The sequence below is a fragment of the Gopherus evgoodei genome, chromosome 12, assembly GCF_007399415.2.
Source record: "Gopherus evgoodei ecotype Sinaloan lineage chromosome 12, rGopEvg1_v1.p, whole genome shotgun sequence".
In the NCBI taxonomy this organism is placed as follows: Eukaryota; Metazoa; Chordata; order Testudines; family Testudinidae; genus Gopherus; species Gopherus evgoodei.
Genome location: NC_044333.1, coordinates 26,333,709 through 26,359,297, shown reverse-complemented (window position 1 = coordinate 26,359,297; position 25,589 = coordinate 26,333,709). Strand labels below are relative to the sequence as shown.

The 25,589-nt window shown below is 39.2% G+C and overlaps 2 protein-coding genes across 5 annotated transcripts in view; both read right to left on the bottom strand.

The window, feature by feature from the left end:
• The window catches only part of TERB1 (telomere repeat binding bouquet formation protein 1), a 54,451-nt gene extending 51,190 nt beyond the window's left edge, over window positions 1–3,261 (bottom strand). The window contains exon 1 of the mRNA XM_030582211.1: window positions 3,233–3,261. The gene's annotated coding sequence lies outside the window, so the exon portion shown is untranslated. The remainder of the gene's footprint in view (window positions 1–3,232) is intronic.
• A 693-nt stretch (window positions 3,262–3,954) lies between these two features.
• On the bottom strand, window positions 3,955–23,343 carry NAE1 (NEDD8 activating enzyme E1 subunit 1). Of its 4 annotated transcripts, XR_004002876.1 has the most exons (21): window positions 23,072–23,340; window positions 21,358–21,461; window positions 21,214–21,274; window positions 20,102–20,132; window positions 18,368–18,439; window positions 17,920–17,999; window positions 17,013–17,122; window positions 16,436–16,545; window positions 13,833–13,895; window positions 13,415–13,478; window positions 11,664–11,755; window positions 10,057–10,116; window positions 9,820–9,953; window positions 9,594–9,669; window positions 9,200–9,239; window positions 7,900–7,986; window positions 6,346–6,438; window positions 5,780–5,894; window positions 5,645–5,694; window positions 4,924–5,045; window positions 4,328–4,411 (listed from the first exon to the last, which is right to left on the bottom strand). XR_004002876.1 is itself a non-coding variant. In XM_030582290.1 (20 exons), the coding sequence occupies exons 1-20, from the start codon at window positions 23,215–23,217 to the stop codon at window positions 4,302–4,304; spliced, it is 1,698 nt and encodes a 565-aa protein (XP_030438150.1). In that variant the 5' UTR covers window positions 23,218–23,339; the 3' UTR covers window positions 3,960–4,301. The 4 variants fall into 4 exon arrangements, 3 of the variants coding, with proteins under 3 accessions (XP_030438152.1, XP_030438151.1, XP_030438150.1); XM_030582290.1 differs by lacking the exon at window positions 4,924–5,045 and having other exon boundaries at window positions 3,960–4,411; window positions 23,072–23,339; XM_030582292.1 differs by lacking the exons at window positions 4,924–5,045; window positions 6,346–6,438 and having other exon boundaries at window positions 3,955–4,411; window positions 23,072–23,343.
• Window positions 23,344–25,589: the final 2,246 nt, after the last annotated feature.

The following is a 25,589-nucleotide window of genomic DNA, read 5'->3' as shown; positions in this document are numbered from 1 at the left end:
CAGACACTTGCAAGCAAATTAGAGCAGATTGAGAGGTGCTGTAAATTACACTGACTACCCGCAGCTCCCAAGAGATTAATCCAGTAACTGAGAATTCCGGGAGTATAGACGTAACCCAACTGCATTTCCTTTTCCCTGGACATGCCGAATGTGCCAAGGTCAACAAAGGTAGGCCTCAAGCCACTATCATATCTTTAAGCCCCTTGAAGATTCTCCAGCTCAATGTGGGAATTTCAAGGGGGTTGGTTAAGCTAATTTTATGACCACTTAGTGGCATCAGAGTAGTGCCTTTGAGAAATATCACAATGCTATCATAAAAGAGGACAGTTCTTGCTTTCATTAAGAATTCTTGATTTTACCTTTCCCTCATTTCCTCACTGCTTCACAGAATGGCTCATGTACAAGGACCTTCCCAGTCCCCCTCAAATCTGTCAATCACACAAATGACTTGAGAGGGAAAGGCTGAGTTTTTTAAGCAGGAAGGACTCTTCCTCCATTCTCATCCTATTTTTACTATTAAACACTCACTCACTCTCTCTCTCTCCTGATCCTCTGCCAACGACAGAAAACTCTGTAGCCTCCCAGTCTCCCTCTGCTTCCCACAGAGGCCACATTGCGAGGCTGACAAAATACTATATCAGCTTCCTATTTATTTATTTAGCAAAGGACTGACCTTTCTCACCTTGGAGCTTCAAATATCATTTTCAGTTCAGCTGAAGTAATTTTTTTTAAATGTATGATTACAAACATGATTTTTTTTGTAATGTGCCTTGCTAGTTTTGAATACTTTTAAGATCAGAGTCTACTTGACTACTTTTTAAATGGACTTTTTTTCTGAGACCGTACATCAAATATTTTATAAACCTCCCATTGTAATGTATCAGTAGATCTGCTTCATTATAGTATCACAGATGAGAGAGCCAAGCTGAGTAAGTCACCAAACTCTGCTGCAGCAGAGAACTTTTGTGAAGCCTGTAAGCTTGATATGGGGTAGAAGACGAAAATATTCTCTCTCCTCCATCAGCTAAGACTATCCAACCCAAATAATATATTCCCAAATACAGGCCTAATTGTATTTTTGTACAGCAATAAGGAAACACTTGGCTTATAATATTCAGAAATGTACCTACAAAAATGAGGTCTGGGGAATGCTCTTCAGAGTGGATGAGAACATTCCAGACGCTCAATGACCAATTTCAGGCTATTGTATGAGCTGTGTGACTCAATCATTCTGCTGTAACACCAAAGGAAAAATTCAAAAATTATCTCTGGCTGCTAATTAAGCCTTTTTTTAAAAATGCAAGTTTTTAAAATCCTAGGGATAGATTGTCAGCTGGTGTAAACTATCACAGCTTCATTGAAATCATGACAGTTTACAGCAGCTGAGGATCTGACCTTTATATTTCCAAATATACCAGCCTGTTTATCATTCATTGGTAACACCTTGATGAACTTACAACACTTAGAATGGTCATCATTTCTGATCTCCTAGTGTGCCATCTATGTGTTCATTCCATCTCTCCCCCCACAATGGCTCACATATGTTAATGATTTCAATGTGTGGGGTGGGAAACAATTAATTGCAGGAATCAGGCACCAAAAAAACCAAACTATTGGTCCACTCTACCCCACCTCAAACAGACATTAGCGCTTTCAGAGTCCCACACTAGACGGAGATCAGGCTTCAACTCAAGTACTTTCCCCCATCCATTCTGCTAAGAGGCCATGATCACTCAGAGGTTGCTTGAGCTTTCAGGGCACCCCTGTCCCCTGTACAATCAAAAGGCCTACATGAACATAAGAACAGCCATACAGGGTCAGAACAATCGTCCATCTAGCCCAGTATCTTGTCTTTCGACAGTGGCCACTGTCTGGTGTTCCAGAGGAATGAACAGAACAGGTAATCAAATGATCCATCCCATCGCCCATTCCCAGCTTCTGGCAAACAAAGGCTATAGGCACTTCAGAGCCTGGTTTTGCATCCCTGTCCATCCTGGCTAATAGCCATTAATGGCCTGATCCTTCATGAACTTATCTAGTTCTTTCTTGAACCCTGTTATAGTCTTGGCCTTCACAATATCCTCAGGCAAAGAGTATGCATTGTGTGAAGAAATACTTCCTTTTAAACCTCTTTATTAATTTAATTTGGTGGCCCCCTAGTTCTTGTGTTTACTCCTTCTCATAAAACTTCCTTATTTAACTTTCTCTAAACCAGTCATGATTTTATAGACCTCTCTCATATCCCCCGTTAAGTCGTCTCTTTTTTCGAGCTGAAAAATCCCCCTCTTATTAATCTAGGGTGACCAGACAGCAAATGTGAAAAATTGGGTTGGGGGTAATAGGAGCCTATATAAGAAAAAAGACGCAAAAATCGGGACTGTCCCTATAAAATCAGGACTTCTGGTCACCCTATATTAATCTCTACTCACACCCCTAATCATTTTTGTTGCCTGAGCAGGTACAGAAAAAGGTAATAGGGACTTTTGGGCAACATCACCTTCCCAGATTCAGTGTGTAGGGGTGTGTGGGGGGAGGGGGGACGAGGGGAGCAGCACACCCGGCAGCAAGCCCTAGAGCCAGGTACACTGGCCCCATCTCTCAGGTAACAGGCTGAAGGGCAGAATGACCCCTCTGCCCCTTCCCAAAGTTACTGCTTGTCTCTGGGCTTGTCCTAGCTGGCACCAGCCGCCAAGGCTATGGGTACACTGCAGTTTGACACCCACGCTGGGCCGTGTCAGCGGAACCGGGCTCATGGGGCTGGGACTAAGAGGCTGTTTCACTGCCGTATAGACTTTGCAGCGAGCTTTGTGACCCTCCCATCTCGCAGGGTCCTAGAGCTCAGCGCTGCAGCACGAGCCTGCACAGCTACACACGCCAACGGAACAGCCCCCGGGCCAGCCGCGGACGTCCAACAGCTCTGCTCTGCTCTGCCGGCACGGGCACCAGCGCCCACGAACTGCAGTGCTGCCTGCTTCCCGCCCAGCTGGCGGAACCAGCCTGTGTGGAGAAGGGGCCGGGTCCTGGCGCTGAACGCGGCACCGCAGATCAGGCCGCTCGCCCCGCGTCGGGCTAAGAGCGTCACCGGCCGCTTCTCGGAGCCGATGTTCTTGCAGCTGCACGGCGCGCAGCTGCAGCGAAGGCCTGTCAAAAGGCAGCTCCCTCCGCCGTTGGAGGGCTTCAGTCACCTCACGGAAGACAGGCGAAAGCAACCACTTTTCAGTCAGGGACCTACCAGCCCGCGCCCTGTCCCTCCGCGGGGAGAACCCGCGCGGCCTGAGGCGAGGCGAGGCACGCTCGCTCCTGCAGGGCGCCTCAGCCCCGCCCCTGCTGGGGGCGACCTGCTCGTCTCTCCCCTCAGGCTGCTCTCACACAGTTACGCTGTTGCTGGAGAGCAGCGCGTGCAGCGCCCTGCAATGGGCTCAGCCCTGTGCCCTGCTCCAAGCTGAAATGGGGGCACGGCCTATACGAACTAGTGCTGGGCTCGCCTCGCGCCAGCTTCGCACGTAGCCCGCCCCTGCGCCCCAACATTTAAGACGGTCCCCGCGCAGTGTGCTCCCCTCCCCAGGGAGAGCTGTCTATACAGCGGGGTTACGCGCGCTCCCTGTTCATGCGCCTGTAGCGAGTCTTCTACAACCTTTCTTGGGAACAATGACGAGGCACTAGCTGGTGGGTGTCTTCTGGTAAAGGCGATATGGATGAAAGTTCCCCCCCAGGATCTCTCTCCCGTTTCCATCCAAAATGCTTTTAATACTATCACCATTTTCAGCATTTTTTTGATTACCACACAAAGCAGCATCTTTGTGTCAGGATGATGCCCATTCTCCCTCTTGTGGCATGGGGCCCAAGGTGGAGAAGATTATTTTCCGATAGCTTATTATACTCCCAGTTAAAATACTGTTCTAGTACTTCCTTACAGTAACCAGTTTCAGGTACAAGGGTTTATTATTACTATTTTGCTTAGAACGCAGAAGTTCAACAAGTCAGCAAGGTGTAAATGACTAAATTTAACTTCTGTTACCACAAAATAGACATTGCATTGTTTAAAGACACTTGAAGAAATAATGATCAGAAAATTCTACATATTACATAAAAACAAATATTTTCTATTTTATGGTATGATATACTTTTCTTGTCCTCAGAATAAAATAATAAAAGAGTACCCTTTTTTTGCAATAAGATTTTAATATGGAGGAAAATACATAAGAGTTTAGTAAGTGGTACCACACCACACTAGTGATATTTTACAGAATGGAGCAAACCTGACTGCAATTACAATTTCCAACATATATACCGTAGTAGTTCTACAGCTGGAAAGTTGCTGATGTCTGTGACATTCCACTGTAAATATAGGTGTTATTAAAAATTACAAATTGTCCTGTAATTACTTTGACAACCTCTTGAGCAGCAGCACCTATTAAAGTGAAGGGGAAAAAAGAATGACATTGGCAGGTAATTATATTTAAAAAAAAAACAAGAACAGCATTATCTGGTTCAGATTTCAATATAATGATTAACCTCAGTCTGTCAAGCTGTTTCAATGCTTTCCTGAATCAGGGCAAAAAGTGATTTGATTTTTTTTTTCAATTCAATTTTTAAAAAGGCATATGCATATAAGTTTATGTAAATATTTTATCATGTGAACTGGTGAAAAAAAGAAACTGATCTTTCTGAATTAATGCAAGAGAAGTGTCTATATCCCCAACCTGATTTTTTTCCTAATCAACCATTTTTCTAAAACACTTCCTTCCCTCCCATTCAAAAATCCCCTTTCCTTTGAAAAGAGATTATGCAATCCAGAGTCTCAGTATTGGAAAATTCAGGTGAAAGAAAACTTAGTTAGTAATTAGCTTCTCTACGTTTTATTTCTTTAACTGTTGAACAAGCTCTTAAATTTTATTTTATTGCCATAAACCCTTTTAATACCTCTATAAAAATACTGTGTTCACGTTTTCTTCGCAATTATAAACTCTTAAGAACCCCGATCTTGTCTTCATACATTTTTCTAAAGTACCACATACACCCATGGCAATATAATTTTCTTTAACCTTTAAAAAAAAATCCAAGTTGTTTATATAACTAACACTTAACACAAAAACAAACAGTTAAGATTGCATTAATACTTCTATTACATACATTTCAAAATGATTTACATCTTGGTTATAAAATATTTATTGAAGCCTGAAATAAGGCAATGTTGGTTAGGTACAGATTTACAAAGTTTGCAGAGTTGGCAATGTCTATACTGAAATTAGAACTAAATTAAAATTAGTCATATTGTACTATTGTTCTGTCAATGCTTCAGATTTTTATACTTCACTAGTCATATATACACATTATAAATTTTATTTTAAACTAGAGTAATAAAAGTACAAGTAGCATAACTGGCCTAATAAGGTAATTAATTTTCTATTATTTCTTTTATTCCAGTCTGATCACTTTCTTAGACAACTTTTTCCATATAGCATATGACACACCAACCTTAAAATGTTGCAGTACTAATGCAGTCTTTGTCTGCAGCCCATAGTTATTCCCTTTGCTCCAAATATACTGAAGAGGAATTCCATTAAAATAATAAAAATTGGGCCCAAAAATAGCTCGGTTGACCCTTCTAAATGGACCTGTGAAAATAAAGTGATATTCTTACCTCCCAAGAATGCAGCGATAGTATGTGGCTCTGCAGCTCCATAGCGACAACTAGATAGCAAAAAGTAAAATAATTAGTATTTTAGGGCAGTTTAAATAAACTAATGAAAGTGACATCTTATCATATAATACTTACAATTCATGGACATAATCATCTTTCACTGTTACAGACAGCCCATATTCCTGAAGAAAACCACTGAGGCAAGATTTCAATTTTCCAATATCATCTTCCACTTGGTAGTTATACACACCTAGGACATACATTATGAGCCATTTCTCCTCATTAGACTTTAATATGCCAGAGTTAACACATCCAATAATTTTTAAAATTCTACTATTATTACCTTGTTTGTTATTGTGGTCATTAACATTTTTATTCAAGTAACATACATTCATATTTAATTATAGCTCTAAAATACTGAACAATCAAATACCACTGATGATGATTTAGTATTCTGCTGAATGAACATCATCATGTAATTTAACTATAATTTTTACAAGCAATTAAAACCATCATCAATCTGCATTAATTTGTTAATCTTAAGAATGTGGTCACTTTGTAATATTTGCACAATAAATGTACTCTAGTTCAAATATTTGCTTAATCATTTTTATAGTTTGTATGTACTACTGTATCATAAATTAGATTGTTATATTGCCTAGAGTGACTGATATGTATCAAAAACTACTGTAATAACCTACCTGGGTATCTACCATGCTGTTTATAAAATCTATCCACAGCTCGTAGCATTAAATATAGCACTATCTCACTGTCTGGATTATCCATGCCGGAAACTGAAAATGATAAAAAAAACAACCCCACACACACACCTCAAAACACAGATTTTAAATTGGTTTAAAAATAGACTTGGAGATAGATGGAATGATAAAAATACTTCACGTTTGCTTGAATGTAAAACACTTTTAACAGTTTTGCCACCATACGCCCATGGGAGACAACTGAGAGGTCTCCCTTCAAGCTTTAGTGATGCATTGTTTAGATATGTAAGTGACGAAGTATACTAAAAGTTATGTACCCATAGATTTTTATATAATCTCAGTTTGGAGTTGTCCACCTGTTCCTACTTAAACTCCACCAATGCCAACAATTGCTTGGTTGTGATATTTACATCAAGTCACAATTTGAGTTTCATAATTACACTTGGCAGAACTTTATTTTTTTATAACTGTGATCAATAAAATATTTGTGTTGATTTAAATACACACAGTTGCAGGAAATTATGTGGGGGAGGTCAGACAATTATTTTAATGACAGCAGACATTGAAAGTCAAAAAGTTAAACTTTATAACCATTAAAACACAAATTGTGAACATTACATCAAAATACAGAAAGTAAATTCCTTAAGTCAAACTCTTACTTCAAGATTTTTCTTATCTGCTTATCTGTAAATTTTGATTTTTAAAATCAATGGAACTATTTTTTTGGTTCATTTTCATTCTTGAAATCAGTGTTTACCAACACAAATCTAATCCTGCCAAGCATATTTATAATGTATATTTATAATGTATATTTACAGAAGAAACACTAAGGGCAATAATTATATAATAAATGGAAGTCTGCTTAAGATAGGCACAAAAAAGGATGTATGGACAATGCACATCAAACTTTTTAAATGTAAAATTACACAAGTTCCTGAATTATTGTACCCAACATAATATGAGCCAGTTCAAGGAAATTTTACTTATGTACTTTGTGAATGCAATAAACAAAACAATTCTTTTGGCCAAAACATTATGATAAGACTGAAAAGACACACACTAAACCTGCTGTTTCCCTTTTAGTATTTACCTTGGAATTTGGAGTTATGCATGTTTGAAGAGTCTGCAGCAGTTATGTGCCTAATTTTTATTAAATGATACTTTGCCACAATTTATTCACAAAATACAACAACTGTCAGTAGCTAAAAAAAAAGATAAATAAATATTTGCTCCTGAGGAAGAACCTTTTAGCTCCTGTTACAAAAACTTAAGTCAGACAGGAGAGAATATAATTTAAAGACTATAACACCTTGATGACGATGACATGGCTGCTGAAGAGAAAATATCTGCCAGGGAAAACTACCACACACTAATTCAGTGGCTCATCTTTGAGCTTTTAAAACAAAATTGTCAAAAAATATTTTTCAAATTATGCTTTGAAATATATACTATATGTATTTTCTGTTTAAGTATGGAGTCATGATAAAAGAAAGAAGTTCAAAGAAAAACTACAAATAAATAAAAATAAGTCCTTACTAATTTCATCCTTGTTAAATGTATTTAAACCATACTCTTCAGACAGGGATCTACATCGCACTACTCGAAGGAACGCTGAGTTGCTGCCTGAACACAGAAAAGAAATATTGGAGCACTGGTTAAAAGGGTGCATCCGACGAAGTGGGTATTCACTCATGAAAGCTCATGCTCCAATATGTCTGTTAGTCTATAAGGTGCCACAGGACACTCTGCTGCTTTTACAGATCCAGAATAACACGGCTACCCCTCTAATATTTTCTTCAGGCATTTTAGAATTTACTTATTGTTAAACAGTGTACAGTACATCTATCACCAACTGATGTTATTTTAGTTTTTAATTGTATTTCTTCAGTGGTGCAATGTAATAAAATCTTTTAGATAAAGAAAAATTACTTATAGGTCCATGAAGGGAAACAGTTTATTAAAATGTTCTATATTTGTGTACTTCAAAATTCCAATCATATTGCCTATTGCACTGTGATAAGGATTGTCAATACATGTGGTACCAGATTCCAGAAAGCATGATGCCTCCTCCTCTTTTATGGTCATCTGTTGGACCACAGGCATCAGTCCCATATTTTCTTGCTCCATCCTCCCAAAAGCTGTTCTCTTTTCTAAGTTGCACTAAATAGTGCTGCTTCCTGCTCTCTCTATGGCTGCCTACTCTTTCTGTGGCAACAGGCAATCTAGAGAGCAACATTTTAAAAATCTGGGGATGGGGATGGGCAAGAGTGAACCTGTGGCAGTGGTAAAATTACAGAAAGGGGAATAAAAAAACTAGACTGACAAATATGGATGAACATAGGGAAGGAGGGGAAAAAGCCCACCTCAAACAAACCAAAAACTCTAAATACATGCCACAACTACAGCACTTCAAAAAACAACAAATACTTATAGTTTCAGATAGCTGCTGTTTTCCTTGTCATATGCCCTAGTATTTATTAATATACAAGGGTAAAACAAACTTTTCCCAAATAAACAGTAGTTCCATCCAGAATCATCAGTAATTTATTTTATTTTATTTTATTTTTGTGGGCATATAACATTCAGGAATCTGCCCATAGCTTTCCATGCACCTTATTCTGACAGGCACTAAGTACTTGCAACTTCTATTGAAATCAGTGGGAGATATTTGTGTCCATTACTTCTCAGGAAGAGGCACAACATTTGTAATACAAAAGAAATTCAAATACGGAGCTAGAGATTAATATAGCTACATTGTGAATAATTTAAAGACTTCCTGAAATTTTCTATGTGCATAAAACAAGAAGGATGTAATGCAAAATCCAAAGATACTTACAAAGCAATTTTAACTCTTTCTGTGAAATTGACTCTGGTGCCTGCAAAGGAATAAGAACGTGTTTGTTCCTGCACAAGACAATGGTTAGAAGATTTACATTTTCAAAATTATACTGAAATGGATGTTAGATCAAATGTTAGCCAAGGAAGACTTATGTGTTCATATGTCCCTTTCACATAACATTCTAAATAGTCACAGGAAAGTACAAACAATGCAGAAATACACACACTGTACGTATAGTGAAATCATACTAGAACTTTATTTAGTAAGACTCTTCATGTGGTAGTTAAGTCAGCTCTTTACTGTCTCTATTTTACTCCTTTCCCCATTCTTTACTGACTACATAAAAAATCATTGTCTTTTGAGAGAAATGAAATGAGGTTATAACAACTACCTTGCCTATTGACTCTAACAATTTAGCAGCATGGTTACCCACAGCAGCAGCATCTTTCTTTGCTTTTTCACGGTATCTGTAAAGGATGAGAAATAGTTTTAATAGTTTAAACCATAGTTTAAAGCTACAGTTTTATTTTAAGAGCCTAAAATTGAACAACACTTTTATCAATACCCTCCATTACTATAATGCTGATTGTCTTTGAAGAAGAAACTCAAATACTTACACATTTTGCAATTTGATAAATTTACCCGAATCTGCTATCATATCAGGAATAGTGCCCCGAACAGGTAAATTTCCTTGCCCTTCTTTTGCTACAAATTCTTTTACAGCTCGAGCTAAAATCCAAAAGGAAGGCGTCTGCAAGAGTACAAATAGCAGTAATTTATTTTCCTTGTACACAGAAGTATTATCTGTAATAATATTCCTACACAAACATCTTATCCTTAGTTACTCTTGTTACCTGCTGTGTGAGATTGATGCAACGATCATCATTAAAAATGTCTTCAATACAGCTTGGAATCTGTAAGAAAAAAAAATACACACATGTATTTACCTAAGTTTCTTATTCAAGAATTGTCCCAAAAGTAATTATGTGGGCAATTCAATACCTAAATGACATTAGATTTTCTAGGCAAAAGTCATTGTTAATGAACCTCCATGAAAGAATCTGCCCCACTGGCTACAAATACTTTAGGATAAATTACCTCTTTACCATCATATTTAGGAAAGTGTCAATTGCTAAAAGTGTAGGCTTCTAATTAACCCAAATTTTACACACCAAATCTGGCCTTAGCAACACCCTTGCAATATCAGTGAGAACTAGAGAGGATTTAAGAAATGGAAACATTTGCCCCTGATGTTAGGAATTCCATTCATTTAACAAGGGCATCATTTCAGAAAAATTCTGGGGGCAGGAGGAGGGGGAAAAATGTGTCAGCATACAGACTATTTAGCAACACAGACCAAATAGCAACACAAATAAAAAAAATTGGGCAATTATTGCTTACCTAATGACTGCATCCAAAGTCGGGGGAAAGGGAGAAATACGATTGTCCCCAACCCCATAGCAAATGACGCTCCTGGCATTTAGTTTTGGTAATGTTAATAGATTCTGGTTATGTCCACTAATATTATTGGTCAAATAGGAGTTTTGTTCCAGCAAACATTCCTTTAGCCCTTCACAAATCAATACAGTATGTTAACTGGGGAGAAGACCAGTTCTGCAGTAACCTGAGGCTTGCTAATACATGTGAGTTGGATGTGTCTTTAAGAAAAGCTTAACACCTCAAGTACACAAGACCATGCAACTGTGTTTTCCAAAACATACATAGTTTGTTATATGAAATCCATAACCCTCTAAAAATTTTCTGTAGATCTGTTGATTTAGGTTAAGAAAGAACTGGTAAGTTCTATGCAAATGAATACTTTAAATTTAATAAGCTGTAAACTTCATTTCACTCAATTCTTTTAAACACTCATGAAAGTACTGCATGTTCACCTTAAGTGATACTGTGGAAATGCTTTTGACACTGATTTGGAAGACTGTTCTACTATCTGACTTCACTAAGTATTTTTAATGAATTAACTCCTCAGCAAGGAGCACAAGGCCTTTAACATTAGTTAAGCAGCAGAGCTTAGAAGAAGGAACAATTCTCTGATACGAACACCCAATTTTCATAAAAAATAGTCATGTGATGATATCCAAAAGTAAGCCTTACTCTTCTTAATACATCCGGACCATTTAAAAAAATTAGTGAAGAAAGAATAGTTTAGCAAGTGGCTCCAATCAGGCAGCATGTGGACAAGTACTTTGTACGTTTCCTAATACAACTGTGCCATTGTATTATAGCCCAACTGGAACTACCCTCTTGTGCACATACTACTGGTCCTGCCAAGTTGTTCCAAAATGTTTGTTTGGTTTATAAAGAGAATAAGAGGAGGTCATCAAAATAACTTTGACTGTAGATCTGCTGTGGAATTTTTGTTCTGAAAAAACAAACGATGATACTATCAAAAGATACATGGTCCCCTTAACTCATCATTTAAAACTTAATAAACTACTTTTACCTTTGTAACATTTAGTGCTGTGTTTACATTTTTTATAGCTTCTTCAAAGTTCTCTTCATCTTCTGGGATCCCATTTTCATTCTTTAAGATTCCTGTTTGAAAAGAAGCAGAAAACACAAGCAATAGTACAAACTCTGCCTCCCACATTACATTTATGTCCTGGCAACACATCAGATTTTCTCTTGGAGAATCTGTGACATATCACTGTTCTAGTTCTGTCATCACAAAACATATATACATCACCACATTGAGACACAAAAACAGCCACCTTCTCCTTCATCCATGTATACAAATATTTTGATATGGTATTAAAAATACTTTGTGCTCATGTCGTCTTCCATGGTAAGATCTCACAAGTTCATGTTATGAACATTAATGAATTAAATGTCACAATGTATAGGATATAGGGAAAATGCTATCACCAGTTTTACAGATAGAGAAACTAAGGCACAGATGGAGCATGTGATTTGCTCATGGCTGTATAGAAGTTCAAATCAAAGTCTGTAACAGAATCCAGAGGTCCTGAATTTCTGTCCAGTGCTTTAATCACTATACAGATATAGACATATGAGACCATCATTTCTCTCAAGCACAACTGTTTCTTTATCTTATACCTATCAAAATACTTCTGGTGTCTAAAGTGACTTGCAGGTTATGAAACACTGAAGCTCTCCCTTTACTTGACACAAAACAAAAATATAGCTGAACATAATAGGAGATAAGAAAATGTTACTGACTGTAAATATCATTGTTAATATTACTACTGTTTCACTGTAATACAAATGTTGAATAGAGTACTGCAGCAAAATCCAATTAGCATAAAACTCTGCACTTCAGTTCTATTAGGGAACCAATCTTTATTGTAATGCAAATAAATAATTTTTTTAATAACTTACAGTGATGTAAATGGGATTTAGATATCAAGAGAAAAACAAATCCATTTGTTTATACCAGAAACTAAGCCTGTTCATAACTGGAAATAACATGATCTTTTTTCTATAACAACTTAAAATGTTTTATTTACATTTCTTTTAAAAATACTCTGTACATTTTCATGCTTTTGAAGGGTGCTAGATTGACAGCCCTTAACAGCGAAGTCCTCTATCCAAAGACTAATTACAATATGGTCACTAGATATGTACATTTCCTCAGGCTACCCACTAATGGGTCTCTCCATAGAATCACCACCTCTAGGGCTGAGAAAGTAATTCAACCTCCAAACTCATCTTAATCCTTGACCTTTCTGATGATGCTGTTAAGAAAAGAATAACTTTGGAACTGATCTGTATGTGTGCATTAGCACTCTCATGCATGTGCACGCATGAGAGATGTGGACACAACCATTTGAAAATGCAATGGGTACAAACTTATTTCATATTGGCCCATGAGCCAACAGATATTTTTCAGGTTGGTTTTATACCAGTGACATAGCCTCTTAATTCCACTAATAAGGAAAACCCAGAGCCCTACTTTAGCAAAATTTTAAGGTTAGGCAAAGGTAGATATGTTTTCCAAAAAGTTAGCATTTATCTTTTCTTTAAAGAACTGCAATAGAATGAAGGTGCTTGCCTTTGCTTAGAAAAAGAAACAAATATTACCAGATGGCTTCATAAGCTGACTCAGGATCCTAAGACACACCTATTCAAGAAATCATGAATCTGCTCTGATGTAAGTTCAATTTCAAGCCACAGTGACAAGTTGTGTCTTGTATGTCTTTTCATAGTAGCCGAAATGCCCATAACATATATTACCTTGTCTAATCAGCTCTCTGAAGGCTTCCTTTTCTCTGTAATTCCTAGGTATCTGCTCACTTTTCTAAATTTAAAGTATAAATAAAAGATAGATTAATCTAACAATTATCCTGTCACATGACTACCTTCTAGATAATTTGTGTCAAAGTTAATACACATATATTTGTGTTTCAGTAAGTGGTAAAGGAAACATAGGGTAAAAAACAAAACCAGACACTTTTCAGTAGTTACAGGCTCCATTCAGTGCCCCCAAAATAAATCTTTGGACACTGTTCAGTGTGGTATTTTTTATCACCTGTCCAATTTTTTTTTACTCCCAAGTGATCTAGTTTGGAGTCAGATATACTTTCATTAAAAGCCTACATTAGAAAGTCTGGATGCTATATATTTGATTCATGATAAGGCATTATCAACATACCTCACTGTACCATTTTGCTAAATACTTTGCTACAATCACAATCCACGGAGTGTGACTATGGTCCTGCAATCAAAAACAGAAAAAAAATATGTAATGGACATAATTCTGAAAGTAGTTAGAAATAAATTATTTCTTTAAAGATGACAGCTCTGTATGTTAAATTACCACAGTTTTAAAATCCTATATTATTGAGCACCATAGGAGAGTTAAGAACAACATTTCTGATTCAATAAAGTTGCCTAGTTTTGGACATTATGTAAACAGATTCTGCAATTCAATGAAATTTCAAATAAGTTTGTCAGGGATGGGATGGTGTCCCTATCCTCTTTGCCAGAAGCTGGGAATGGGCGACAGGGGATGGATCACTTAATGATTACCTGTTCTGTTTATTCCCTCTGAAGCACATGGCATTGGCCACTGTCAGAAGACAGGATACTGGGCTAGATGGACCATTGGTCTGACCAACTATGGCCATTCTTATGTTGTCATATATCAAAAAAATCTTAAGAAGGGAGAGCAAATAAATACTAATTGTCTATAAAAGTTATGATGTGCTCAGTTTTGAACTTTTACAAATAATCCAGGAAGTAATTTGATGGTAAAAAATGCATTATATAGTTTAAAATCTAAATCTGAGAACTGCAAATTGCACAATTATTTAGAACCGTCCTGCATGTGGATTTAATCATTTTAATTAAGTTTAACCCTCTAGTATCATCATCAGGGTAGTGACCAGATGTTATACTGTTGATAGGTTAGGGCAGGAAAAAGGAGATTAGACATATAGACCAGCCCTCCTACAGGAAAGCTAAAGGTCTTTTTCACATTGCAGCTCCCTCTGTACTCTCTTTGGAAAGTAAGACCTGCTGCTAAAACTGTGACAAGAGCATGAAACTTACATTTCCACAAGTGAAAGATTTAGGCCACAAATCACTGTTTATAGTCTCCCTCCCCAATTTACATCTTAAAATGCAGACCATTTCATACCCCTAGGTTCTGTCAGTACTCACATATATTATAAATATCATACAGTAATCCGATCCAAAGTTTATATTTTTTAATTTGTAGCTTTGGGATTTACTGTTTGAACTGAGAGTTCCAGACAATCAGGGCTGGCTCTACTGTTTTCGCCGCCCCAAGCAGCGCGCCGAATTGCCGTGAATGGCAGGGACAGTCTGTGCGCTGTTCGAGTGGCACACGCGTTTCCGCGGTGACGGCAATTCGGCAGAGACAGAAGCTGCGCTGCCGTGGACAGCTGAACATAGAAACTGTTGCTGAATTGCCGCCACCACAGAAACGCGCGTACCACCCTAACAGCACACGAACTGCCCCCACCGTCCGTGGTGGCAATTCAGCGTGCTGCTTGGGGGCAAAAACACACAGACTGCCGCCCCTTGCAGACGTCCGCCCCAAGCACCTGCTTGGAAGGCTGGTGCCTGGAGCTGGCCCTGCAGACAATCAATCATTGTCAAAAACCCTTTTTGCTTTCCTCCTTAACTGGGGATGGTCATACTGCACAAAGATAAAACAGAGGATTTGATAAAATAGAGCAAAATAGTGGTGAATTTTACTTCTGCACTCTCCTAATCTTGGTGCTGCTCTGTGAAAGTCATTCTATCTGCCCTTAGGATGCTCTAATTCGTACTGGGTTGCAAAGAGTACAGGGGTCAAAAACACAGTCAAAAATTGGCATAGCACAGGACATACCAGCTACACTCTCTTTCCTCCTCTAGCCATAAAGGGGACAAATAATGCAAGAGACTTCACATTGGCTCTGTGCCACCAGTTACCATACTTTTATGACCAGATTACACTAATCCCACCTAACATAAGGAAGGATGTTTCCCAAAAATATGGCTTCAGAATGCTTATTATGTGAAGTGACATTTACAGCAGCACAGACAAAGTTTGGTATTTTAACTCACAATTAGCTTTTGCGATAGCCAAATTCACTGAAGGCATCAGGAAGTAGTGGGGGCAAAAGACTTTCCTGGCTTTAAGACAAAGCTTGATAAGTATATGGAGGGGATGTTATGATAGGATTGTTAATTTGGGCAACTGATCTTGGATTACCACCAGATAGGTCTGCTCAATGGTCTGCGGGGAGATGTTGGATGGAATGGGACCTGAGTTACTGCAGAGAATCCCTTCTTGGGTGCTGGCTGGTGACTCTTGCCCACATGCTCAGGGTTTAGCTGATCGCCATATTTGGGGTCAGGAAGGAATTTTCCTCCAGGGCGGATTGGCAGGGGCCCTGGAGGTTTTTCACCTTCCCCTGCAGCGTGGGGCACAGGTTGCTTGCTGGTGGTTTCTCTGCAGCTTGAGGTCTTCAAACCAATTTTGAGGATTTCAATAACTCGGTCCTGGGATAGGGGTTGTTATAAAATTGGATGAGTGGGGTTCTGTGGCCTGCCTTGTGCAGGAGGTCAGACTAGATGATCAGATTGGTCCCTTCTGACCTATGAGTCTATGAGTCTAAAAGGACCCTTTGGCTCTAATCCTGCAACCATCTCTGCACAGCAGGAGAGACCGATCTGCATGGAATTACTTGCGAGAATAGGGCCTATTTTGAATGTGTTTTAGAATGCAAGTCTCATGCCAACCTTTTTTTCCATATGATCCAAGTCATAAGACTGCATATGCTCCCTCAGCTCTGGAAATGGGTTGTCCAGTCTCAGATCTTCTAATGCATTGTCTGGATGAGATTCCACAACTGCCAAAGAGTTACACAAGATAATTTAATTTGAAAGATAAACAAGACAGACTGTAAACTACAAAACATAGCAGTAAATATTCAGTGCTTGGGTAGTTATGTGAGTCCCACTAGCATAATTACACATTAATGGAAGTAGTGCCTCATTGTAAATGTATTCTATAATATAACGCAATATAGTATTGGACAAAAGTCTCCCTTCTGCTGCATCATCGGGTTAATTACTTGTTGCATTCAATTTTCAGTAAGTCATTTCCATGGCTAGAATGATTTTTTAGGGTGGGAAATTCCAACTGCAAATGTGAAGTATTTAGTGTTAGTTAATAACCTTGGAAAGATAAAAATGAAATAGTTCTTTAAATATATAAATGTCATCTACATAAACAACACAACTAAAACTTCTAGAAAAGAGCTTTCAATTCCACCTTTAAATCCATCTAAGTCTAATTTCAAAAGAAATCTCTTACCTGGATGTTCCTTAATAATAATTCTCATATAACCAACTAGTCCATAAGTCCTACAGACTAACAGAGGGATGTTAGCATTCCAGAGAATTTCAGCTAAACGCATCAATATACTGAAAATAAAAATAAAATGATTCTTAGAACATATGAGAGATAATCTGGTATGCAACAATAATTTAAAAAAAATACACTGTTTCCCACATGAGAGGCATTCAAAGGTAAAAGTATAACATGATCAAAAGGATGTCATAAATTTTAAAAATTACAGCTAAAAGACATTATCAGATTATTTACAGCCATTGGCTCTTTAGCGTTGCATTGTTTTCTATGGTCCCAAACTTTTAAAAGGTCAGTTTAAAAAAAAGAACGTAGACAAATAAAATAATTGGAAAGAAAGAGATCAGTTGGATCCACAAATTGTGAAGTGCAACTCCTAATACAGTCCCGACAAGCTTCTGATAGAGCCACATGGAATTCTTCTCACCAAAGTAATGTGTGGCAATACAATTATGTTCACAGTTAGAAAAGAGGGAGTTGGATGGGTGATAAAGAGACAATCACGAAGACTTAAAAGTATCACGGATCCCATTATATGTGAGGCCCCAAATTAGATGATTAAATTGACATAGCTATGGTGGATTAGGAAGAACTCCCTCACTAGAGAGAAGCACTCAACATTTAAGTGAATTTGAAGACTGTGCCTAACAAGTCAATACAATAACTTCAAAAATTGGTGTATTAACATACAAAAGGTATAATGAAAATCATCATAAAGCTTTCCTGTCTATAAATGTTGCATATGACAGCAAAAAGGGCAATGTTGCTTCACATAAATTATATTTTCCCATAATAAAGCTGCAAACAAAACTGCAGTTGTAAGAAGACTGAAAAAATCTGAATAGGACTCTACCTTTCTGGTAACTGGGTTGCAACCACTAAATTAAACCGACAGAAAAATGAAGGATCATTGTCTAGAAGTTTGTCCGGACTCTAAAAAAAAGTAAAAAAAATATTTACATATATTGGAACATAAATTTTGCTCTCTCTCAGAAAGACACAAGCATATCAAAAGTTAAAGCGACACTATGTATTCAACAGTGGAGTTGGAGTCAAAATGCTAGATGTGGCTTCAAAATGCTAGGAGCGGCTTCTGAATCTTTATTATCATTAAGTACAAATGTTATTTACGTATATACATAAATGAACTTGATCCACATAATTTGAGATCTTATTTCCAGATCTGTATTACCATAAATTCTTACACTGCAATGACAGATACAGATAAATTTGTAACTAATGACTTTATTTTGCCATGCACTTAAACACCAGAACGTGGGTAGGAATTAAAGGATACAAACCTCTTCCACAAAATTTCCTGAAACATCATTATTTAATTCTTGTAAGAGCTCTGTGGCACTTTGGGCTCGGTTCTGTTTTAAAACAATTAAAATATACCTGTTTAAACATACCTATAATTTACATGTTGGTTTTATGTTTTACATACCTTACTAGTAGTATACATGCTGTATTACAAGTAAATACATTATGGAATATTGATATAGTTCAACTATTTCAAACCTCACATTCATCTTAAAATCACTATGTAATAGCAAGGATTTTGTTTGAGCCAGACTGTACTTTACTTTAAAAAGATAGTCTAAAACTGGAAAAACGTAATAACTGGCTTATACCTAGTTTTAAAAATCACTGTATTGGAAGCACGGTAAGCTCCTGATGCAGCTTTCTTAAGCACTGTTAAGTTAAAAGCTAAGCAAGCTCTAATGAAACTCAGAGCAGTGAGTGATAGCAAGAAGATCATGAAGTGAGAAAGAGCTACTAAAGATACTTACAATGGAGGAAGGAAACAGCAGAAGATGAGGTCAAAGGATTGGGGGGGGGGGGGGGGGAAGAAGAGTGACACAAGGGAGGATAAGCAACAGCACCTACTAGCAGAATGAGGTAATTAACTTTAGGTAGATGGCACAAACCCAACTAACACTACAAAATGCAAGTCAATGTTCTTTTAGATAACGTAGGTTCCCCCCCATTTTAAATCTTTTGTAAATAATGGTTTTACAAAATCTTTTCTACTGATAGACTAGAAACAATAGTGATGAACAGAGACAGAATATAACTTAAGTTAATAAAACTGCCCCTACTCCCTCTCCACTCAGAATTTTATTGATTTATCAGTTTAAAACAAAACAAAACAAAAAAAACCCAGGAAGAGGTAAGACTCCTTATTACCTCCTCCATCTCTCTCCTCGCTCTAGTGCACACTCTCCTCCTCCACTTTCACTGACATTGAAACATCTTCCCGATTCTCCAGCTCTTCCCTCTGCCTGTGTGACCCCATTCCAGCTAAGCTTCCTAGTCCCCTCAACCTCTCATTTTCAAGAGGTTTATTCCTCTCTCAATTCAGCCTTGGTCTTCCTCATCTTAAAAATTCACCACATTCTCTTCTCCCATCTCCAACAATTATCTACAACCATCTTCTTGAGTTTCTTTCCTTAAGTTCCATTCCACACGCTATGCTTCTGCCTCATTATTCCACTAAAACTGCTCTAACCAAGGTTTCAAATATCTTACTAGACGTAACACAGGCCTACTGCTCCTTTCCCATAGACATATTGAGTCCCTCTGACACAGTCAACCATATCCTCCTCCTGGAATATTTTCCTCTCCTAGTTGTCTTACTACCTCTTATTGTTCTTTCAGTGGGTCCTCATTCCCCTCTCCCCCCACACACTTCAGTTTTTGGTGGGGGCCTCCTAGGGCTCTATCCTTCCCTCCCTTCTGTACGTGATTTTTTTTTTATTTATGACAAATCCACCTGTCCACCCCGGACTTGTCTTCCTCATCAAGGTTAAGTCACAGCAGTCTTTTCAACATCTCCTTGTGAGCATCCAGCCACAAATTTAAACTCAACAGGGCCAAAACTGGGCTTTTGTTCCCACTCATCTCCTGGAGCTCGGTTCTCCTCACTCACTACTATAGAAGAAAGGAATTTTTTAAGCATGCATGTCTAACTTTCATTTTATACACAATCACTCTCTCAAGATACTTACAAACCATGTTTAATATTGCTTTACCTGGCCAATATTGCATCTTTGTAGAAAGAAACTGAAAAAAGAGAGACAGTAGAAAGTGACATTAATAATATCTTTCACAAAACTTAAGCTTTTAAGTTTCCCTAGTGAAAAACGTATTATATAGCTTCATGCAGGGCAGAAGAAGTCCTTTAATATCTATTTCAATCAATTATTAATATTATTACATCTTTAACATGACTTCTTTTAAAACAGTTTTTTTGAATCTTGTAAAGTCAGATTTGTAAAGAAGCCTTATCCCAGTCCCTAAGGTCCCCCAATCTGCAAACTCTGTAGCACATACAGAATTTCACTCTCCCAGTAAGGAACGCATTGTAGGTGAATTTTCATCCTGCTAAATTCTCCATGAAGAGGGATCCCTATGCTCACAGAGCCCTTCTAAAGTCAACAGAGCTTCAAATGGGCACAAGAGTCTGCCTGCACCTTACAGGACCAAGGCCTAAGTTATTACCATTAAATAGTTACACGGAGTCCACAGAAGTTGCATTTTGATATAAATCTATATATATTGTTTTATTTATGTAAGGGTTTCTATTCTTTCCCTAACTGCATGCAATTTTCAGAAGTTATGGAAGCATACTGAAGGAACAGTACTCTGCTTCCTTCTCCAGAGCTGAAGAGCTCCATGTAGGTTCAGATCTTCTACCTTCCACCAACCGAAGCTAGTCTAATAAAAGATATTACCTGACCTACCTTGTCTCTCTAAATAAAAGTGGTAAGTTTTGATGACAAAACAGTTTAAAAGCCAGGAAACTAAATTTAGATATATAAAAAAGTTTGTGGATTCTTAAGTCACAGTAGAAGAGTAAAATATTCACTACACTTCCTTGGTGTATTTTTTTTTTTTTTTTTAAGAATATGGTCTTTCCAACTAATGCATTTAAAAATTGGGAATTTCTTATTAATTGCCTATTAACACATAGTACATTTCACAACTATTCAAAAATTCACTCCCCAAAACAAAATAGCCAGTTTGTTTTGAGCATAACTTCTACAGTTACATAAAGTTAATCATTATTTTTAAACAGCACATAGTAAAACTACTGAAACCTTATCACTGCTGAACTTGTGTAGAAAACTGATAGTAAACCTACTTATTTCCGACATCTTCTCCGGTGACTTGATTCCCATCAACAATCGTAAACGAGCCAATACCTTGAAAATAATACAATAAGAAATATGCACTCAATTATTCAAACTGAAATTCTTCCTAAAATTTAGGATTGAAATTTATTCACCTGGTAGTACTAAATTTTTGAGGATTTCAGTTCCTGTGGCTGTTGCATTTATCACACAAACATGAGCAGCTTCTAAAGCTTCTTGTCCATGATCACCCCACAACCTACCAAGCAAGAAACACAGAAGCATTCAGAGGAAAAAGTAACTTGTGGTAACAAATACAGTCTGAATGGCAGTGAGAATCTGATGTCACAGTCCATGTGGTTTAGCATACCATTTCTCCATATGCTATTAAGCAGTGTATCTAGGAGCATGATTTACACTGGGAGTTTTCTCACTGACGTCAGCGAGGCCAGGATTTTACCTTTAGTCCCTTCAGATGTGGGGAAAAAATGTCTATGGAGAAGACAGAGCAAAAGATTCCAGACTGTCAATCAACAGTTAAAACCATTCATATTGTCCTGTGAGATTTAAAAAATAAACTCCTGAACTGCAAGTGTTTTCAGACGGTGGTTCGCAGACATGCTCCTCTCTCACTTCTGAAGATTTGTGTCTTCAAGATGCAACGTATTCTGTATGGTGGCCCAGTACAGATTTTTTAAAGCTGTTTCCAAAGCATTATTTGGCCAAACTCCCAATTAGCTTATAAACCTGCTCTGGATTTTTGTTTTAAAGACAAACTCTAGCCTATACGGCTACAGAGATAATTTCCAAACATGAACCAAAAATGTTTTCCTGCAGACCTACAGCTCTAACACCTCTGCTGCTATTCAGAATAAAAAAGGTATGGAAGAGTCTCATTAATTTTCACTCCTATTATTGGAAATTAGGGAGCAATGACTCTCTCAAGAATCAAGTTATTTTCACCCCAGTACAAGTTTATTAAACTCTGAGGAGAAGCAGACAGTGGAGCTACCGACTGGAGAGGCAGACTCAAAAATGAAACTGGGGAGAGTAAAGTAGCTTAGATTTTTTAAGTGATGTGACAGGTAAATACACCCTCCCCAATTTGCAGCCTTAACAGTGTTTTGTTTGTTTGTTTTTAAACAAAATTTTTTGGAATACTGAAAACTGTTCAATTCCCACACACTTTGTAATATCGATTTAACTACTGACATAAAATGGATTTTTCAAAAAATCCAGTTATAAACGCATAAAATATGAACATCGTCTCCAAGAGTTCACTAATGAGCACTTTTTGGATTATAGAAATAAACGCTTGTGATCAGAGCTGGTCGAAAACTGCTTCCCCTATGTCCCCTATTGGAAAACGTTGAGTTTCCAACAAAACCATGGAGTACCAAGACATTTCAGTCTTCAAGGGCTTGTTTTTCCCAACAAAATCGTTTTCCCCAAACATTAACATCCTCAAGCCCCCCGTTTTTCCCGAGGCCAGTGTGCAAGTGTGACCAGCCCCCTCCAGAGTAATCCCACCCCCTGTCACAGCGGCGCGCGGCGCTGACCTGCCCACACACCCTCCTCTCGGGGAGCGCTTAGGACTGGCCCTGGACACAGGGAAGCCGCCTGGAGCCAGGCGCCCCAGCCAGCGGGGGGCAGGGCCCTCGGGGAAGGTCACTAGCTAGGCCATGAGGCGCACCTCGGCCCACGGCTGCCCGGGGAAGGCGGCGCGCAGGGCCCCACAGCCCGGTACCGCGGGCCCGGCAAGCGGCGGAGCCGGTTGCCCAGCCGCGCCCCCAGCGGTCCAGGCTGTGGCCCCACTCGGCCTTGGGCCGGCCCAGGGCCTGAGAGCCGGCCGGGGGCAGCCTCCGCTACCTGAGCTGCCGGTCGTATCTCTGCTCCTTCATGCTGAGCCCGCCCTGCTGCGCCATGGTGCCGGGCCCGCCCGGCAAAACACCTGGGGTGATCGCTGCCCGCTCTCGGCCACCGTCCGGAGTGGCCGCTCGGCTGTCACGGCGCATGCGCGATCGATCTGGACATGCTCAATGACGCCTGGTGAAGGCACAGTTCTCCCTTTGCTCGTCTCTTCGCCGTCAGGAGGCAGAGGAGGGGTGGGCGGAGTCTGTGCAGGGGAAACACGTGCGTAGAGGAGACTGAAGCCACTGCGGAGAGAGGAACTGTAAGAGGATGTGTTCCTGATGTAAAAAAAACCAAAACAAATTAAAATAGCATTTGTGCACAAGTATATTAATATTCAGTGATAGCTTTGCAAGGACTACTCGATTTCTAAGAACTGACTCCGATTAAACACTTCACTGAACCTAGGCCTATGACAGTAGCATGTAGTATGACCATAAATGTGTGACACTAACAACGTCAAGCTCATCCTAAAAGTATTCAGTGTCAAACTTTGATTATTTTTAATATATAACTATGATGAATTTTCTAATAAAGTATAAGTTTGCAGAAAGGTATTTGAAAGATAAAAATATGTACAAAAGGGACACCACGCAAAAGACCCTGAATCTGTATGAAAAAAAGAGTAATTCACTTAATCAGATAAGAACTTTGTTAGATATTTTAAATTAAGCTAGCATAGAGGGAAAGTAAACAGGATGACTGGCATTATGTCATGTACAGTACAGTGGTATACGTCACAGGTTTGATGTTATACATGAAATGTTTTGCTTATTGCATGAATAATAGGCTTGGTTTGTATAAACTGAAAAAATGTTTTACATTGAAAGAGCATTGAAAAATAACGGGAAAAGGGTATAATTACCAGCATACAAGGACCAGATTAAGACAACCAAATGTGAAAAAAATTGTTACTTTTGTTTTTGAAATGACATCCATGAATAAGTTCAATTTCTGTTTTCATAAAAATCATTTAAATAAATCATATTGATTTTGTATTCTGTGTGGAGAACTGCTGAATGTATTGCAGCTATATTGACTTCCAGAATGACAGTGAAGATGGGATGATGGTGAGAAACAAAAAAATTGGGATTCGTGTATACAGATTAGTGTTGCCAACTTTCTAATGGCACAAAACCGAACACCCCTGCCCCGCTCCTTCTCTGAGGCTCTGCCCCTGCCCCACCCCTTCTCTGAGACCACGCCCCATTCACTCCATCCCCTCTCCCTCCATTGTTCATTCTCCCCCAAACTTACTAACTTTCACAGGGCTGGGGCAGGGGCTTGGGGTGTGGGAAGGGGGTGAGGGCTCCAGCTGGGGGTGCGGTCTCTGGGGTGGGGCCAGAGATGAGAGGTTTGAGGTGTGGTAGAGGGCTCCAGGGTGGGGCAGAGGGCTGGGGTGTGTGTGGGGGATGAGGGCTTCAATGGGAGCTGAGAGGCCAGCACTCAGGGCAGTGTCGGCACGTGGAGCCTCCCTGGCCACCCATGCACCTAGGAGCCGCAAGGACCTGGTGGCTGCTTCCAGGAGCCCTGTAGAGGTATGGCAAGCAGGGAGCCTGCCTTAGCCCTAGATCCCTGCTGCACCGCCAACTGGACTTTTAACAGCCCGGTCAGTGGTGCGGACCGGAGCTGCCAGGATCCCTTTTCAACCAGGCGTTCCAGTCAAAAACCGGACACCTGGCAATCCTCCTACAGACATAGCCACCATGGAATAACCTAGATAAGGATCAGGCTTGTGGTAATAATTTGATATTAATAAATATTTCATGCACGGCTGAGAATAATAACTTGATTACAGATTAGCATTGGGGGGAGCTGGTAGCAATACCTTTATTTAGATTACCTAACACTTTCCCTTTATTGTGATCTTTTCCTTAAGGAGGTCTCACACCTACATGTTTCCAGCAGACCTTTGATACTTGATAGGGGAAGTCCCCTCAATATAGAGAAGTGCACTTCCTTTGTCCTGTGAAATTCCATTCAGATTTATTGAAGAGAGATAGTATTAAAAGTCACCATTTGCCTTCTCTCTTCCATTCCTCAGAAAGATTTTGACAGCCTGCCAAAATCACTGACATTTCCAATGACAGGTTCATGCTGCCACCATACAGCAGCAGATACTGCACTGAGAACACTTGTGAGCTGCCAGAGCAGCTGTAGCAGGAAGGGGAAGGAGAGAGCTGGGCTTCCCCTCTCAGCCCTTTCCCTGCTCTCCCAACCCATCTTTGGAGGGTGGAGGCAGCAGCAAAAGAGAGCCAAGCTGAGCTGCTCCTGGAATGCCCCTGGACCTAGCATAAGGCACAAGCTTCCCATCTTCCTCCCTGGTGGCACCAGCTTCTCCAACTCCAGGAGTCGGGGAGAAGGTGCTGAGCTTGGTTCCTTTTGTAGCTCTCTCCAGTCCCAGCACATGGTACCAACAGCCACCCACGGCATCACATGAAGCACGAGCCCCCCCACACACATGCACCACACCTGA